The sequence below is a fragment of the Theobroma cacao genome, chromosome 5, assembly GCF_053813885.1.
Source record: "Theobroma cacao isolate CCN51 chromosome 5, ASM5381388v1, whole genome shotgun sequence".
Taxonomy (NCBI): Eukaryota; Viridiplantae; Streptophyta; class Magnoliopsida; order Malvales; family Malvaceae; genus Theobroma; species Theobroma cacao.
The window spans coordinates 40,707,567-40,725,990 of NC_142643.1; the positions used below are offsets into that span (position 1 = coordinate 40,707,567).

The following is an 18,424-nucleotide window of genomic DNA, read 5'->3' on the forward strand; positions in this document are numbered from 1 at the left end:
TGGATGGATACTTATACCCACCAAAGGTGGACGAATACTTTTACCGGATGGATATTTTTACCCATTAGTGGATGGATACTTTTAGCCACCAGAGAGGTAGATAGATAACTTTACCTACTAAAGATGGATGGATACTTATACCCACCAAAGGTGGACGAATACTTTTACCGAGCAAAAAGGTGGATAGATACCTTTACTTACCATAGGTGGATGGATATATTTAATGACTAGAAATGAATGAGTAGTGAAGAAATATAAGAAAAAGATAAAACATAGGTGGATGGATACATTTAATGACTAGAAATGGATGAGTAGTGAAGAAATATAAAAAAAAAGATAAAAATGGACAAAAAAAAAAGGAATATAGAAAATGTTTGTCATTGATGTGGCATGAAAGGCCATTGATCACGTATCTATTATACATTGAAACATCTTGTTGAATTTTATCACACATTATTGAAAGCTAAAAGAAAAAAAATATCGAAACAAATTTTGTTCAAAATGATTTCAACCATGGTCAAGTTAATATGACAATTGTTTTTCTTGTCCACCTTAAAGAAGGAATTGATCATGTAATTGGTGATTAAAATATAGAAGAATGAAATTTCTTAAATAAGTTGTTGGTATTTTTAGTATAATTTTATCATAAAGATGTTTTATATGTTATCATTATATTTAAATGATATATTTTTATTATGTGTTTTAAAAGTAAATTTTATATCTAATGTTATCTTATGTTAACTTGCAAATTTCTTACTATATATGTATACTATTTTACTAAAAAAGGTATAGATATTCATTTGGATTGTATTACACAAATATTAAAATGATTGAAATTCATGTTATAGTCAACTAGAAGTTTACTAATGATTTTAATATTTGGTATGACTGGTTAGATCATCCTGGTTCAATAATGATGTGAAAAATTACTGAAAATTCATATGGTTATTCATTGAAAAACCAAAAAATTTCTCAATTTGATGAATTTTCATGTGTTGCTTACTCTAAAAGCAAATTAATTATAAGACCATCACCAGCTAAAGTTAGGACTAAATCCCCTACATTTTTTAAATGTAATTAGGTTGACATAAGTGGATCTATACATCTACCATATGGACCATTTGGATATATTATGGTTTTAATTGATGTATTGACTAGATAGTCACATGTGTGCTTATTATTAACTTACAATTTGACATTTACAAGATTACTCATCTAAAGCATTCATTTGTGAGCATATTTTTCTAACTATGCAATTAAGATTGTTTGTCTTAACGAAGTTGGAGAATTTATATCTCAAACTTTTAATAAATATTACATATTAGTTAGAATAACTGTTGAACAATATGTTATTTATGTTCATACACAAAATGGTCTAATAAAATTATTTATTAAACACTTCCAACTAATTGTAAGGTCATTATTTATGAAAACTAAACTCTCCATTTTTACTTAAGGGCATGTCATTTTAGATGTAGTAACACATTTACGCATCATGCCAATGAGTTATCATAAACTTTCCCCTATACAATTGGTTTATGATCAGGAGCTAAATATTTCTCATCTAAGAATTTTTTTATGTGCGGTATATATCTCAATTGCTCCACCATAATGCACAAAGATTGGTCATCAAAGGAGGTTAGGAATATATGTTATATATGAACCTCCATTTATAATTAAATATCTAAAACCATTATCAAGAGATTTATTTACAGCAAGATTTGCCGATTATCATTTTGATGAAACAGTTTTTTTAACATTAGGAAGAGAAAATAAGCAGTTGGAAAAAGAAATTTTTTGAAATGCATTAGTTATCGTTTTTGTTTAATTACACATGTAATATATGATCACACAATAAAAATAAGTAAATAATATTCTTTTATTTTATAAAACTCATCTTGCTTGTCTTACAATTTATATTTTAAATTTTAAGTCTTGGACTATCTCTTTGTAACACCTTGATCTCAACTTTAATTCAGTTTATAATTTTATTCTTTTTAAACAATAAAAACCACAATTATGGTCTAGATGTCATAAACCTACATGCCAATTTGTAGTTAATTTTACTGCTGTTCATAAATGTATCATTTATTATGTCTATTATGTCACAATTTAAGAGTTTAGATTATATAGTATAGATAGGTTAAACAGTTTAATAGGTTAGACACAAGAGTGTAATTTGATTTAAATTTTTATATTTGATTATGTATATCTTGATTTACATGTAGATTAGATTAGATTAGATTAAAATTAATATTTTTATCCATCCAAATCAAATCTCTTCGCAATTATCTTTATCTTATAAATTTTATCTAGATAAGAAGTTATTAGCTTATAAATAAACCCTTCACTTCATTTATAAATACACACTCTCGAATAAAATCTTTCTACTTCCTCTAAATACTCTCTCATAGTTATTCTTTTAAGTTATATTTTATAACATGTTATCAGTACGATTCTCTAATATATTAAGTTTTAGTATTATTTAGTTTTCATCATCTTTTAAGTTTTGGTTTTATTTAGTTTTCATTATCTCCAGACTTCAAAAAGAGTTCAATAGTTAGTTTTTAATTTTTGATTTTAACAAATCAGGTAAGTAACTTAATATCTTTTTGGTGTTTGCATTCCCTGAATATTGGTCTTAATGTGAATTTTGCTATCATATAGTATTTATCAAATTTTATCCCTTGATTTATTAAATCGGGTTAAGCATGAAAATATATATAATTATATATGATATCTTTGTTATAGTTTTGGAATATGATTTTCTTAATATATAATTTTTTTTTGTTGAATTCTGAGTATAATTTTGCTCAACACATGTAAATCTATCTTTAATACTATGAGATTTTGCATAATATATTTTGAATTGAACATATGAAATTGACTTTGTATAATATCCATTTTTATAATAGGTGAAAAATATTATATTTTGAATAATTTGAAATATGTTTTGTTTTGGATTTCATATTTTTTTTATGATTGACCAAAATAACCAACTACTAATGAAAAATCATGAACTTCGTCCATTCCCTAAAGTAAATGTAACATAATTTAATAATTATGGTTATAGATGTGCAAGAGGTTGTCTTAATAATTGCAGTCATGATGGTTACACTAATCACTGTTCTAAGGATACCTTTATAGATACTTTTACCCATAAGAGAGGTGGATGAATACCTTTATCCACTAAAGAAGTGGATGGATACTTTTATCCACCAAAAATATGGATGGATACCTTTACCCACTAGAAGTGAATGGATATCTTTACTCATCAGAAGGTGAATGGATATTTTTACCCATCAGTGGATGGATACTTTTACCCATCAGTGGATGAATACTTTTACCCACTAGAGAGGTAGATAGATAACTTTACCTACTAGAGATGGATGGATACTTTTACCCATCAGTGGATGAATACTTTTACCCACTAGAGAGGTAGATAGATAACTTTACCTACTAGAGATGGATGGATACTTATACCCACCAAAGGTGGACGAATACTTTTACCGGATGGATATTTTTACCCATCAGTGGATGGCTACTTTTAGCCACCAGAGAGGTAGATAGATAACTTTACCTACTAAAGATGGATGAATACTTATACCCACCAAAGGTAGACGAATACTTTTACCGAGCAAAAAGGTGGATGGATACCTTTACTTACCATAGGTGGATGGATATATTTAATGACTAGAAATGAATGAGTAGTGAAGAAATATAAGAAAAAGATAAAACATAGGTGGATGGATACATTTAATGACCAGAAATGGATGAGTAGTGAATAAATATAAAAATAAAATAAAAATGGACAAAAAAAAAGGAATATAGAAAATGTTTGTCATTGATGTGGCATGAAAGGCCATTGATCACGTATCTATTATACATTGAAACATCTTGTTGAATTTTATCACACATTATTGAAAGCTAAAAGAAAAAAAAATATCAAAACAAATTTTGTTCAAAATGATTTCAACCATGGTCAAGTTAATATGACACTTGTTTTTCTTGTCCACCTTAAAGGAGGAATTAATCATGTAATTGGTGATTAAAATATAAAAGAATGAAATTTCTTAAATAAGTTGTTGGTATTTTTAGTATAATTTTATCATAAAGATGTTTTAATATGTTATCATTATATTTAAATGATATATTTTTATTATGTGTTTTAAAAGTAAATTTTATATCTAATGTTATCTTATGTTAACTTGCAAATTTCTTACTATATATGTATACTATTTTACTAAAAAAAGTATGGATATTCATTTGGATTGTATTACACAAATATTAAAATGATTGAAATTCATGCTATAGTCAACTAGAAGTTTACTAATGATTTTACTATTTGGTATGACTGGTTAGATCATCCTGGTTCAATAATGATGTGAAAAATTACTGAAAATTCATATGGTTATTCATTGAAAAACCAAAAAAATTTTCAATTTGATGAATTTTCATGTGTTGCTTACTCTAAAAGTAAATTAATTATAAGGCCATCACCAACTAAAGTTGGGACTAAATCCCCTACATTTTTAAATGTAATTAGGTTGACATATGTGGATCTATACATCTACCATATGGACCATTTGGATATATTATGGTTTTAATTGATGTATTGACTAGATAGTCACATGTGTGCTTATTATTAATTTACAATTTGACATTTACAAGATTACTCATCTAAAGCATTCGTTTGTGAGCATATTTTTCTAACTATGCAATTAAGACTGTTTGTCTTAATGAAGTTAGAGAATTTATATCTCAAACTTTTAATAAATATTGCATATTAGTTAGAATAACTGTTGAACAATATGTTGCTTATGTTCATACACAAAATGGTCTAACAGAATTATTTATTAAACACTTCCAACTAATTGTAAGGTCATTATTTATGAAAACTAAACTCTCCATTTCTGCTTAAGGGCATGTCATTTTAGATGTAGTAACACATTTACGCATCATGCCAATGAGTTATCATAAACTTTTCCCTATACAATTGGTTTATGATCAGGAGCTAAATATTTCTCATCTAAGAATTTTTTTATGTGCGGTATATATCTCAATTGCTCCACCATAATGCACAAAGATTGGTCATCAAAGGAGGTTAGGAATATATGTTATATATGAACCTCCATTTATAATTAAATATCTAAAACCATTATCAAGAGATTTATTCACAGTAAGATTTGTCGATTATTATTTTGATGAAACAGTTTTTTCAACATTAGGAAGAGAAAATAAGCAGTTGGAAAAAAAATTTTTTTGAAATGCATTACTATTATCTAGTTTTGATCGTTGCACAAATCAATGTGAACTTGAAGTTCAAAAGATAATTCATGTACAAAACATAGCAAACTAGTTGCTAGATGTGTTTACTAACCTAAAGAGTAAATATACAAGATGATTAGAAAGAGAAAACAAAAACTCCAAAAGAAACCTTGGACGTAATTGATAAACTTTCAAAAGAAATTCAGGTATGGAGCTATTGGGATGTATTGCTGAGAATGAATCAGCTTATGTGAATGTTGTTCAATGATTTTTTCATGCGTCTAGCTATTTTTTTGTAAAGTAGGTTGATAACAGAATATTAAGATTGACTAAATCAGAATACTTTGTCTCCTTTTGTAAAGGGTTTATCCTATTCAGTCAATGAAATGATTTTAATTTTCAAAAAAAAAAAAAGATTTACATGTAGATTAAATTAAATTAAGATTAATAGTTAATCCATTCAAATCAATAGATCTTTCAATTCATTTGTAAATACACATTCTCGAATAAGATTTTCCTACTTTCTCTAAATACTTTTTTTTATAATTATTTTTTCAAATTATATTTTATAACACATATATATGATTCTAGTTTTAGATACGTAGCTTAAAAAAAATTGCAAAGAGTTGAATTTTTTTTTTTAATTGAGAGAAGGAGAATTCGAATCTTAATTTTTAAAAAAGATATCATACTTTAACTAATAAATTTTTAAATATTTAAAAATTAAAATATATAAAAAAAGTAAATCTACCATGAGAGTAACCACGTCTAATACTGCACACTAAATAGTAAGTAATGGGAAATTCTAAAAAGTTCCTGCTATGTCACATCGACAACAAATATTTAGTCTTTTCTGAAGAATAGAAAAGATTCGATTTTGGCAACCAATTTGTTTGAATATCTTTCATGTTGACGTATGCAATGGCAATTATTTTGCAGATAAGTTAGACAGCTAGCGCTGCACTATGTCATAATTTCTGACCACACTTGTTATAAATATCATAGCTAACAGCCATGGTTCGTTGTATCTCTCTTCAAACAAAAGGTCAACTCTTAAGCTGCTTTGATCCCTCCAAAGTCTTTCTCCAACGATGCCCAACGCCAACTCCCAAGTCCTAACATGCAAAGGTAAACTCTCTCTTAATTGGTTCTACAGAGCAGAAACACGCACATTCATACATTGATATGTCTGGGAATTTAATCAGTTTCATTGATATGTCTCTCAATCTCAATTCCGATGCTTTTGCTTTGAAATAACGTGTGGCAGCCATAGTAAGTTGGGGAAAGGATGAGCCGTTGAAGGTGGAAGAGATACAAGTTGAACCACCAAAATCATCCGAAGTTCGGGTTAAAATGCTATATGCCAGTGTTTGTCACACTGATATATTGTTCGCCAATGGATTCCCAATTGTCAGTACTCTTTCTCTTCATCATTGTTATTCAATCTATCACTGATTCCTCACAGTTTTTTATCTTTAGGTTAGTCAGATACTAATTGTTCTTAAGTATTTTGTCCATCCTTTCAGCCTTCTTTTCCTCGTGTTATGGGGCATGAAGGCGTCGGGTAAGTCCTTTCCAGATTTATACATACAGACTTTTTTTCCCATATTTCAGCTTTCTTTTCCTCAAATTCATGACATATGTGAAGGTTTACAAACAAATATTTGATATACTGCTTAGTTGCCATTACCGATAATTTCAAAGTAATACAGCCTGGCAACAATTATTGCAGGGTGATTGAGAGCTTTGGAAATGACGTGCGTGGACTAAATGAAGGAGACATCGTGATACCAGCCTATGTTGCAGAGTGTAAAACATGTGAGACCTGTATGTCTGAAAAGACAAATTTATGCTTAAAATACCCTTTAAGTTACAATGGCTTAATGCTGGACGGTACTTCGAGATTGTCCATTGGAGGCCAAACTGCCTACCATGCATTTTCATGCTCCACATGGTCTGAATACATGGTTATCAATGCCAACTTTGTCCTCAAGATTGACCCCAGCATACCACTATCGGATGCTAGCTTCCTTTCATGTGGATTTTCAACCGGATATGGGGCAGCTTGGAAGGATGCTAAGGTTGAAAAGGGCTCAACTGTGGCTGTTTTTGGTCTTGGAGCGGTTGGATTAGGCGTATGTAGCTTCACACTTTTACCCTTTTACTCTGTTTTATGTTTTTTATTTTTAAAATCATAGTTATCAAATTCGGATCTACAAATGGTCTAGGAAAATATCTGAAAGAGTTTGAAATCAGTTTGTCCTTCATATATAAATGAATATATTTAATTTGCAGGCGATCAAGGGAGCCAAAAGCCAAGGTGCCACTAAAGTAATTGGCATAGACAAGAACCCAAGAAAAGAAGCAAAGGGACGAGCTTTTGGAATGACAGATTTCATAAACCCCGATGACTCTGATAGATGTATTGCCGAATTGGTCAAAGATTTAACTGGTGGAATGGGTGTGGACTACAGCTTTGAATGCACTGGGGTTCCACCCCTCATCAATGAAGCCATTGAAGCCACAAAACTGGTACAGAATTTAAACTAAAAATTTCTAAATTGGAATTTCAAGCTTTTAATTATTGAGATGTGTGATTGGAGACATAAAATTTTGATTTACTTTGTGGTGGTCAGGGAGCAGGAAAGATCATACAGATTGGAGCAGGAGAACATTCAAGTGTAAACATAAATTTTATAGGCATTCTCCTTGGCAGAACTTTGAAGGGGTCGATTTTTGGAGGGCTCAAAGGCAAATCTGACCTTCCGATTATCTATGAAAAATGTAAAAATAGGGTGAGTGCCTCGATAGACTAATTAATTTTTTTTGCCAGGATCACTTCAATTTTGTGGGGTCAAATGTCTATCACAAATGTTTTTTTAATTGAATTGAGTGGAGTTCCTTACAAAAATAATGGTCCTGTTTCTTCACAGGAAATACAGCTTGACGAACTATTGACTCATGAAATTCAGCTGCAGGAAGCAAACAACGTATTTGAGTTGCTGAAGCAACCAGATTGTGTCAAGGTTTTGATCAAGATTTGATTTATATGAGTGACAAATACACTTATATTCTAAGTTTTAATTCACATTTAATAAAGGTGTTACAGCTTGCACCGTTGGGGATTACGTCAATCAACTTGTAATGCATTAAAAAGTTTTATAAATGAGAATATGCTATTCACTGCTTGTTAACTTTTGCTTAAATGTCTTGTAATTTTAGAAAAGAAACACATTTTTAGCCCCAGCTTTAGTGTTATCATTTTGACTGTATTACTCCTATTTTGGTAGAACTCAACATTACACTATAGGTGGTAGCTTTGGTTATAATTTGCTTATTCAATATGCAGCGCTTATATAAATGTTGTGTTATTCTCTTTCACATTAGGTTGAAAAGAATACTTCTTGATGTCAAGTTGAGAATCTCTTTTGACTTCTTATGTTTACAAAGGCTTAAAATATAAAATAAAATATTATATCAAAAATTAATTTCAACTAATGTACGATTCAAGCAAAGGAATAAGGCCATGAAGCAACAAAGTTAAGGTGTACCATGGAAAACCAGTTTATAATGCCAGCAAAGGAATAAAAAGCTAATTGAATATGAAATTTAAAAGGGAGGAGGATATATCATTTCGAAGATTAGAATAGCTATCTAATCTTCCTCGTGATTTTGTCTCAGGAATCTTCAGTGAAGCAATCTGTGATATGATTATGAATATGTGCATGTCTAATTTTGACTAACATTATTATTATTATTTAAGTGTTGTTTATTGTAGGGAAAAATATGATTATGAATGCCGATTTATATTATTAGTTTTAGGTCAGTTTGGGATGGTACACATTTATGAAAGCTCAAGGACAGTAAACGAGGAGCATGCGGCGGAAAACCGGGAGACCCCACGTTTCACCAATCACGAGCTTAATTACGGAAACTGACAAACTAACTTTGAGAGCTGATGACTGCCCTTTCTGAATTAAAGCCATTCGTACAGCAACACCATGTGCCGTCGGAGATTGCAAGAAAGTAGGGAGAGCTTTGACAAGTCATATCATATAAGACCATGCTAACAGTTTAAAGCAAAATTAAGGTTAGGAAAAAACCATTATTCAATAATCATGCTGCAAAGTTAAGCCACTCATGCAAATCATGCAATACAAACCTATCAAAAAGCAAGAAACACGAGTAAAAGTTTTGTAAGTAATTATTGGTTGCTGTTTTGTCAAATATGTCGGCTACTTACCGATGGTGCAATAACATATTTATGTCATTTTCAAAATTATCTTGTTATCTTAACAATCAAACTTAGACGAATATCGTCGCCATTTGCCAGGTTTTGGTGGGTCAGATTCCCACATGACAATTGATAGAAAACATTCCTCCCGTACGAGATAACAGTTAAGTAAAAATGTAAAAAAATAACTTTCCATATCAAAATTTTTTAACAATGGTGTTTTTTAATTATCCCTTAACATTTGGATTTAAAAGTATTTTAATATAACTTTTCACTTAAAAAATCACCTACGAGCTAATAATCATACTATTTCATATTATGTGAAATAACATTTTTTTTTTAAAATTTCATTGTACATAACTCTCGAGAGGGGCAAAACCACCCCCTTGAGTCGAAACCAAGTAAGTTAATCCTTATCTGTTATGCTCGGAAAGAAGGATTACATCATATTATCTCAGCAGTAACTGCACATTTAACAAAAGATTCTATTTTCCTTAATAAAGCCTAGAGTTCCAACATCCCCTCATGGCTATCTTACCTTTTTTGCAGAAGGTCAAAGTTACCCTTCCAAGCATATGAACAAAATAAGATCCCATGTCCCTCAACATAATTTTTTGAAGAACCTATACATTTTACGCACAAGTATCAGAAACCAAAGAAATCACATCCCTCTGCCTGAAATTAGTGTCACCATAACACATTGCAAATCATCAACACCCCTAAAACACCTTCCAAAAGCATACAATATTATGACAGATGTGGAATTTGTTCTCATTCATCCACAAAACACCAAATCGCAGCAGCTTCCACAGTCAGCACACCCACACAGCAGCACCCAATTCTCAGAAAAGTCTCGGCCCCAAAAAAGAGAGAATTTTCCACATTACCTGGGTTACTTCCTCACTTTAACAGTGACACCAAAGGTTGAGGGCTATTCCAGCATAGTCACCAGGTCCTCTGTGCGTTGAACCCCAGCTTTCGCAAGTCGATCTGCCAGTGTGTTATTCATTCTAAAAGTGTGCCTCACCTTCCATCTTCTGACATCATTTTTCAATCGTTCAATATGAACAACCCACTTTCTTAATCTCCAGGGTGCTTCCATAGGTTTGTTCACACATTTAACAGCATTACATGAGTCACTCTCAATTATCAGACTCTGTGATTGATTCCATTTTGATGCAATAAACAACAAGAAAGCTTCCCGAATTGCTCTAATTTCAGCTAGGTTTGAATCCCCTATGCCTATAGGTGAAATAACATTTTAATTGATGTGACTTTCAATAGTCATAATTTTTCATATGAAAAGACATAATTTTTATTTTGAAAATACATCAACATTTAATCCACATATGATACCAGGTTTTATTTTTCAGATATGATCAGAGGGTAGCCGGCCTTTTCTTTTTCTTGGTACTTAGCCTGCTTTATGTGTTCATATAAGAATATATTTTGCAGATAGAGATTCAGCAACAATCTTCTTACTTTTGTTAGTTTCTCTTCTGAAGCCACAGTTCAATTGTTAAGTTTAACACCAGCAAAGCCATGCCTAACAATGTCAAACAGCAGTTCACAACCAATAACATGCAAAGTTAGCTTAGAATTTAGCAAAGTTGTTTTGATTAAAACTGTTTTAAGTTATTGTTTTTCATTAAATTCAGAAGGTTGGGATAACTCTTATTTTCTTTTATTTTTTGCAACTCTGATATCTCTCATGCTTGTCCTTTGGAGTAACATGGCAGCAATAGTATGTTGGGGAAAAGGGGAGCCATTAAAGGTTGAAGAGATACAAGTAGAGCCACCAAAATCATCTGAAGTTCGAGTTAAAATGCTATGTGCCAGTGTTTGTCACAGTGACATATTGTCAACCAGAGGATTCCCAAGTGTTAGTATTCTTTTCCTCATTGATTTTACTTCAATTATACTATTTGATTCTCATCATTTTTCTTGAATCAGTTATCTGATATCGTTTCTTGATGAGATTTTGTTTTCCCTCTATCAGCCTCTTTTCCCTCGAGTCATGGGGCATGAAGGTGTTGGGTAACGTCCTCTGCTTGTATTTCCTTCATGGTCATATGACTACTGCAATCAATGAGAACAACCTTGACTGAGAGATTTCATTATGTGAAATACTTGTCATGGTCCATTTAGCAATGTTCAATGACCTTTTACAAAATGTTTGCTATGCCATTGCAGGGTGGCGGAGAGCATCTGTGAGGAAGTCAATGGGCTAAAGCAGGGAGATGTTGTGATTCAGACCTATGTCGCAGAGTGTCAAACATGTGAGAATTGCACATCCGAGAACACTAATTTATGCCTAACTTACCCGTTAACCTTGAACTGCCTAATGCTTGATGGCACTTCAAGAATGTCCATTAGAGGCCAAAGTTTGTACCACACATTTTCCTGTGCCACATGGTCTGAATATATGGTTATAAATGCGAATTATGTCGTCAAGATTCATCCGAGCATAGCTCCTTCGCATGCTAGCTTCCTTTCATGTGGATATTCAACTGGATTCGGGGCAGTTTGGAAAGATGCTAAGGTTGAGGAGGGTTCAAGCGTAGCTGTTTTCGGTCTTGGAACTGTTGGATTAGGGGAATGTATTTTCAGCCTTTAGTTACATATTCCCAGAGTTTCAATCTTCAAGGTTCACTATATATCGTTGTTGGGATACTGCTGAAGCTGAACATGCATGGACATTAAACAATTGGAAATTTGTGCTTAAATTTTCAGGTCGTTGAGGGAGCTAGAATTCAAGGTGCAACTAAGATAATTGGTATAGACAAGAATCCAAGAAAAAAGGAGAACGGACATGTTTTTGGAATGACAGATTTTATAAACCCTGATGGTTCAGATAAATATTCTATCTGTGTATCAGTTCGAGCCCTAACTGATGGAAAGGGTGTGGATTATAGCTTTGAGTGCTCTGGGGTTGCACCATTGGTCAATGAAGCCATTGAATCCACAAAAATAGTATGTACATTGTATTGTTATGCTATAAATCATACTCCTGTCTACATGCAAATTGACCATTTTTCTGCTGATGGATTGATATTTTCCAAGATTTTGATGTACTGCGTGGTGGACAGGGAACAGGAAAAACCATTCTGATGGGCATAGGAGATCATCAAAGCCTGCAGATAAATTTCCTACCCCTTCTGTGTGGCAGAACTTTAAAGGGGTGTGTTTATGGAGGCATCAAAACCATATCTGACCTTCCCATTCTTCTTGAAAAATGCAGAAATAAGGTATTACTCTAATTCAATTAATGTTGTCTAGCTTTCAGATTAATCAACCTGTAGATTACTTTCAAAGATATTGCAGCATAGAAGTAAGATGGAATGATGTTCCTTTTCTCCACAGGAAATCCATCTTGATGAACTCTTGACTCATGAAGTTCAGCTAGAAGATATAAACAAGGCATTTGAGCTGTTGAAGCAACCAGATTGTGTCAAGGTTCTGGTCAAGATTTGATTGATATAAGCAACAAATTTAGCATGTCTGCATGTCTGCTCTTTTCTTATACCCTTGAGCCTTAAGCCTATTATATTAGGCAATGCCTAATACAATTAATTTACATCTTAGAACTGTTTAATTTGTCTCTTTTAATTTTTACCATAAAAAATAAAAATCTCTTTTAGATTTCTCTCAAATCCAATATTCCATACTGTTTTCATTTACAAGATTAACATTTATGTATGAAGAGTGCAAATTAGAGAAAAATATGGTATCTAATTAATTATACTTTACGTATTTGTTTGAGGTGTCTATTTTTCTGGTGATATAATCAGCATAGTTGGTAGGTTATAGCAACATGATGTAATCAATATTGAGAAGCATATATTATAAAATGGGAAAAATAATTTAGAATGGCTAGCATTAAAGGTGTAAGGTGTATCATCTTAAACCTTAACGGTTGCAAGATTGGATTAAAAATTACCAAATAGTATAATCCTTGGCAATAGTCAAAGGGGGTCCATAGCTCAGTGGTAGAGCATTTGACTGCAGATCAAGAGGTCACCGGTTCGAACCCGGTTGGGCCCTTTATTTATTTTTGGTAAAAAAAAAAGCATTTCTTATTTCTTAAACCCTATCTCATTTCAGCTTTGTTATAATTCAAATGAATGATTTTCTGGCCCAAAAGAATTCATACTGGCATCGGCTTCAATTTCTGCAGAGGAAATCTTGTCCATAATACTGCATTCGGCCCCAGCCAACTTATCTTTGCCAGTAGCTACTGCCTAAGAACATGACAATAGAGTTTGGTACTTTAGCATTTGGTTGATTGATTATTATATAATTTACCAAAAAAAATAAGAAATAAGAGTATTTTACCAAAAAAAATACTTAAGAAACCGCATGACAATAAGAAATAAGAGTATTTTTCCTAAAACTTAAGAAATAAGAGTATTTTACCAAAAAAAAAAACCGCATGACAATAAGCTTTACACCAGTTTTAGGAACTGAAAAGATTTGATGTTCCTCCCACAACAATGAGCAAGTTCTATCACTAATTTCTCTGTGGTAAATGGATAGCTTCGAATGTAATGAAAAGAGAAAGGAGGTCATAAATCCCAATTCACTGCTCTAATTCGCATTCTCATAAGGGGAAAGGAACACAGGAAATTTTGCTCAAGTATTACACTCAAGTTTTGATAGGGATAACAACAAAACCGATATTAATATCAAAACTGCATAAAAATTATCAACCACTGTCTATGTGAATTCAGAATTCATTACAGAAGCACAAGGACAAAAGTCAGTCGCTGAAACTCAACATCATGCACCGACTACTAAGCCACAAACACGTCTCACATAGTAGCTTCTACTTCAGGGTCAGTCTCGACCGGAACAGTAGGTGAATTATTACCACCTCTCAAACGTGAGGATACATTGTCAATGGCAGAATTCAGTTGGCTGATTTTTGCATTCAGGGTCTGCCTGGTCTTCTGCTTTCAAAAAGCGAATTCTCAACTAATATAACATAATAATAGCACATATCAATTGAAAAAGCTGCATATAATGTAGAACCTAATTACCTCTAAACCTTCATCATAGTATATTGGTCGCTTTGCCCTCCGGAATCCATATTCATCTTCATTTAGCAGTGATCTTCTAATCTGGATCAAAACAACAAACTAAGAATTCAGGATCCAAGCAGAAGAACCAAAATTTCAATTGAAAAATAGCAAAAAAGAGACAATTCATGGCACAAAATAACAGGCAGATAACATTTCATCACCTCTATGCAAAATATGACGAGTGACATATGGGAAATAATGCCAGTTATGGCTACTATGACGGGGCAAGAAAAAAATGTGAAACAGCAATATAATAGGATTCAGTTAAAAGACAGATGAACCATGTAGATTAATTTTTCTGACGTCCCTTTAAATATTAATAGAAAGTGATAATTATTTCTTTTGCCCAAAACACATGTGCACTAGTACAAGGACACTTCCAGTCAACTTCAGGACATTAACTGGATTTTTTAAAACATTTGCAGGAAATTTAATAAAGCTGAAAGCAAATATTAATACCTGTGGAGCAAAAATATATGCCAAAGTTCCAAATACAGCACCTCCTAAAAGAAAACCAGCAACAAAATCACCTCCCCCACCCCTACTGCCATCACTGTACATATCAGAGTGAAGAACAAAAGATAAGAATAGAGAAGAAAATAAGCGGCATTGCTGTTGAAGAAAATCAACAAAAGCAAGTAAATCTAAACATAGCACAATGTCCGAAGTAGTAAAAAATCAGGCTTCTTCTTTTATTTTATTTTTTTTGGGTACAGGTAAAGAATCAGCTTTAAGAACATTCAGACAAAATATGACAAAAATACCAAGGAGGACTTCCGATAGCTCTATGCTTTAAATCTTTTATATTGTGAATTGAGAGGGAAAATTAGTTTTTCAGCATCCAATTTACAATCTTTTTCAGTCAAATAGAACTTAATTAATAGATAAATCATCCAATAAAAAACTTAATAATCATTGGGTATTAATAGCCAAGAGTCTGGTAATATATTGTTTAATGGATATGCTTCTATTGACTTCATTCTTCCAAATGTGTTCATCAATGAGACAAAAAAAACACTATGAACAGTGTTGTAATGACCTCCAGGCTTTTGGATATTGATATTGAGACTTGATTTCTGACATTTGACAATTGAATTTCAGATTTCATATTGAGTATTTACTATAATTGTTTCGAATGTGTATAACGTCCTTGGCATTAAGTTTTCCAGAATTCTAGTTTTGCATCAAGGTGGTTTAGTAAGACAAAGGATTCGGCACATGTGTCATCCCACAACACAGCATATAAGCAGACTAGTTCAAACATAAGACAAAAAACTTTAGAGAGATGTGGCTCAACAATGACTCATAATCAGGGGTTCAGCTTACTCCTGATCAACATACTCTTATGAGAAACATAACTATTCATCTAAGCTTATTTCACATGGACTCGAATCCAGCACAACATACCGATACTCTGCACAAACTGAAAACTGGCGGTTGGATGGCATTGGTTTCCTCCTAACTGCCAAACTTGGTGTTTTTCCAAAGGTGCTGGACTTAGTGAACCAAACCTCACGTGCCTTGAGATGAGAACCACCTATAAACCAAGAAAAAAAATCATAACATATTGAGCATGAACAACAACACTAACAAATCATTTTCATTGCTATATGTCAGCATTAATAGCAATCCATCACAAGCCCCAAGATGAATCAATATAATAAAAAACCAATGGACTATGAAATAGTAAAAATACTCCATCCAGGCTCTATCTCTATTTTATGTGTCCTAGTTAATTTTTGGATGTTATCGACATGGCTGTAATTTTTCATAATTAATGGCATTTGAATTTTGGATCCTTAAATCTTATTTCATTCTTTCTAGCTTTTTACACCTAAAATGATAAAAGTATAATAACAATGAGAATCGTAAGTATTTCAATTTTTAAAAACATAAATTGAAAACATATTTCTATTACTAAAAATTGCATTCACAGTGAACAAAACACGTAGAATAAGACTGACACTGTTATTTATACCCACCGCCGATACAACATAAGCATGTTCTTTCAAACCTCAATCACTTGAACCAAATTAAATGGAACACACAGAATCAAAAAACAAACTTGAAGCACATCTATTTCTAGTCTTGTCCTTTCTTTAAGAACTTTAATCCACTAACACAGCATGCATTTATCCAAAACATCACCTCAATCATTTAGATTACTACTTGCTTTTAAAAAGCTCTCTTAGACAACAATAAAAGAATATATATTTCTTTTTTTTAATAATCAAGAATTAAAAATTTATCTTCATAAATGTATAACTGTGAAAAAGTATTTACTTATCCGAAAAACATGGATGATTATGCTTTCAGATGTAACTATCATACATTTTTCAACCATTTACTTATTTATAATAAAAAAATCTTCACTTTTTAAACCGAAAATATTGTAGATATAATTTTTCCTTCAAAAAGATTTCTATATAACATTTTCGCTATCTAAAATAATTCCCCAAGAGGTGCACAATCATAAGGCCTATTCAAATATTCAAATAAAATGAGGAGAAAAAAGAAGAGAGAGAGCAGCAGTATTCAGTAATTAAAATGAACTAGAAGAAAAAAAATCAGAATTTAAATTATCATAAGCAAAAAGAAAAATTACAATCAGAAAAGTTTAAAAAAAAGATTGTTAAAATTGAAAGACCTGAGATGGAAACGGGAGCGAAGCAGGAAGCCATAAGAGATCTAGAGAGAGAAACCAAAGTGAAGAAGTAAGAATTTAGTTTTATAAAAAAAAAATTTTTTTTGCCAGGAAAAGAGCAAAGGAGACAGATTATATAATTTTTGCAATTCTATTTTTGTTTTTTTTATTTTACGAATATGCCCCTCCTTATTTAGAGAGATTTGTAGGGGATTTCTTTTCACGTTTTTGTCAGCGTGAGGTGGATACCATCTTTCCTCTTTTGCTTTGAGCAATGAAGGCTGATGTATGTTAGCATAGGAATGCACTCAGTCGATATTAAGAAAGTTGAGAAGGGTATTAAAGGAACGAAGAGGAATTTTTGAAAGGCTTTATGAATATCCCCGGCCGTACAACGACGGTTCCACAGTTCGGCCCCAAGTTAACGCTCTCGATGGATCCGCCTTCTTTTGCTACCTGCCACTCCAATTGTTTTTGAATTTTTTTTGTTTGAAAGGGGATTTGAATCTTGTTGTTTTAATTATAGAGGTCATGCATTTATGAACAAATTAAATATTTAAATAATTTTATTATTATTTTTCCTTGTAGCCATTGACCAACGCTAAAATTTTAACTTATGATTTTGTAGAAAAAATAATAAAAAAAAAAAAGGAAATCTTATTTTTGAGACTTGAATTCCACATATTATTGCAAAATATTATGATCAGAGTTAGTTAAATTTGACCCAAGAAAACAATAAAATTTTATTTTTTGTTCACTGAATATAGTTTGAGCAAATGTAATAATACAATCGTTTTTTGCGTCACTTTCAAAGTTGGCCTGAATTTAACGTGAGCAATAACTTTATAGGCTTCGATTTAACATGAGCAATAACTTTATATGAAGTCAAACCCCAATTGAGTTGATGAACAACTAAAGTTTTCGAACACTTTTTTCTTTAAAATTATGAATGAAGGAGTTTGACTTTTCCTTCATTATCTTTGTTATATGAATACATTTATCATAAGAGTTTGACTCCCCTCCTTAAATTGTGACATGGAGTAATTGACACAAAAGTTATGAATAAAGATTGGACTCAACAAGAATAGCTTCACAGTTAAAACCTGGAATGGGAGATTTAAATTTACGGAATGAGAGAGGTAAGTCTTCCCATTATGCAACCTAAGTTTTTGTCATCAACAGAAGCATATCAATTCA

The 18,424-nt window shown here is 31.9% G+C and overlaps 3 protein-coding genes and 1 non-coding gene across 4 annotated transcripts; 3 read left to right on the forward strand and 1 right to left on the reverse strand.

The window, feature by feature from the left end:
- Positions 1 to 6,260: 6,260 nt before the first annotated feature.
- On the forward strand, positions 6,261 to 8,462 carry LOC18599592 (8-hydroxygeraniol oxidoreductase-like). The gene is made up of 7 exons (XM_007029624.3): positions 6,261 to 6,396; positions 6,536 to 6,678; positions 6,795 to 6,832; positions 7,001 to 7,403; positions 7,564 to 7,800; positions 7,905 to 8,063; positions 8,202 to 8,462. The coding sequence occupies exons 1-7, from the start codon at positions 6,360 to 6,362 to the stop codon at positions 8,310 to 8,312; spliced, it is 1,128 nt and encodes a 375-aa protein (XP_007029686.3). The 5' UTR covers positions 6,261 to 6,359; the 3' UTR covers positions 8,313 to 8,462.
- A 1,528-nt stretch (positions 8,463 to 9,990) lies between these two features.
- On the forward strand, positions 9,991 to 13,155 carry LOC18599593 (8-hydroxygeraniol oxidoreductase-like). Its single transcript, XM_018122429.2, has 6 exons — positions 9,991 to 11,384; positions 11,502 to 11,539; positions 11,696 to 12,097; positions 12,235 to 12,475; positions 12,592 to 12,750; positions 12,866 to 13,155. Exons 1-6 carry the CDS (start codon positions 11,055 to 11,057, stop codon positions 12,974 to 12,976), a joined length of 1,281 nt encoding a protein of 426 aa, XP_017977918.2. The 5' UTR covers positions 9,991 to 11,054; the 3' UTR covers positions 12,977 to 13,155.
- Positions 13,156 to 13,474: 319 nt separating this feature from the next.
- Positions 13,475 to 13,546, forward strand: TRNAC-GCA (transfer RNA cysteine (anticodon GCA)). The gene has a single exon. It is a non-coding gene; the product is annotated as a tRNA-Cys (tRNA).
- A 524-nt stretch (positions 13,547 to 14,070) lies between these two features.
- Positions 14,071 to 17,389, reverse strand: LOC18599594 (Low-density receptor-like protein). Its single transcript, XM_007029626.3, has 5 exons — positions 17,231 to 17,389; positions 15,991 to 16,120; positions 15,043 to 15,136; positions 14,542 to 14,622; positions 14,071 to 14,451 (listed from the first exon to the last, which is right to left on the reverse strand). The coding sequence occupies exons 1-5, from the start codon at positions 17,262 to 17,264 to the stop codon at positions 14,314 to 14,316; spliced, it is 477 nt and encodes a 158-aa protein (XP_007029688.1). The 5' UTR covers positions 17,265 to 17,389; the 3' UTR covers positions 14,071 to 14,313.
- Positions 17,390 to 18,424: the final 1,035 nt, after the last annotated feature.

Coding starts and splice junctions, on each gene's coding strand:
- LOC18599594 (XM_007029626.3), bottom strand. CDS start 17,264: ATGGCTTCCTGCTTCGCTCCCGTTTCCATCTCAG. Junction 14,623..15,042: donor CATATATTTTTGCTCCACAG/GTATTAATATTT, acceptor GTTTTGATCCAG/ATTAGAAGATCACTGCTAAA. Junction 14,452..14,541: donor ACTATGATGAAGGTTTAGAG/GTAATTAGGTTC, acceptor TTTTGAAAGCAG/AAGACCAGGCAGACCCTGAA.
- LOC18599592 (XM_007029624.3), top strand. CDS start 6,360: ATGCCCAACGCCAACTCCCAAGTCCTAACATGCAAAG. Junction 6,833..7,000: donor ATGGGGCATGAAGGCGTCGG/GTAAGTCCTTTC, acceptor CAATTATTGCAG/GGTGATTGAGAGCTTTGGAA. Junction 8,064..8,201: donor ATGAAAAATGTAAAAATAGG/GTGAGTGCCTCG, acceptor GTTTCTTCACAG/GAAATACAGCTTGACGAACT.
- LOC18599593 (XM_018122429.2), top strand. CDS start 11,055: ATGTCAAACAGCAGTTCACAACCAATAACATGCAAAGTTAGCTTAGAA. Junction 12,098..12,234: donor CTTGGAACTGTTGGATTAGG/GGAATGTATTTT, acceptor CTTAAATTTTCA/GGTCGTTGAGGGAGCTAGAA. Junction 12,751..12,865: donor TTGAAAAATGCAGAAATAAG/GTATTACTCTAA, acceptor TTTTCTCCACAG/GAAATCCATCTTGATGAACT.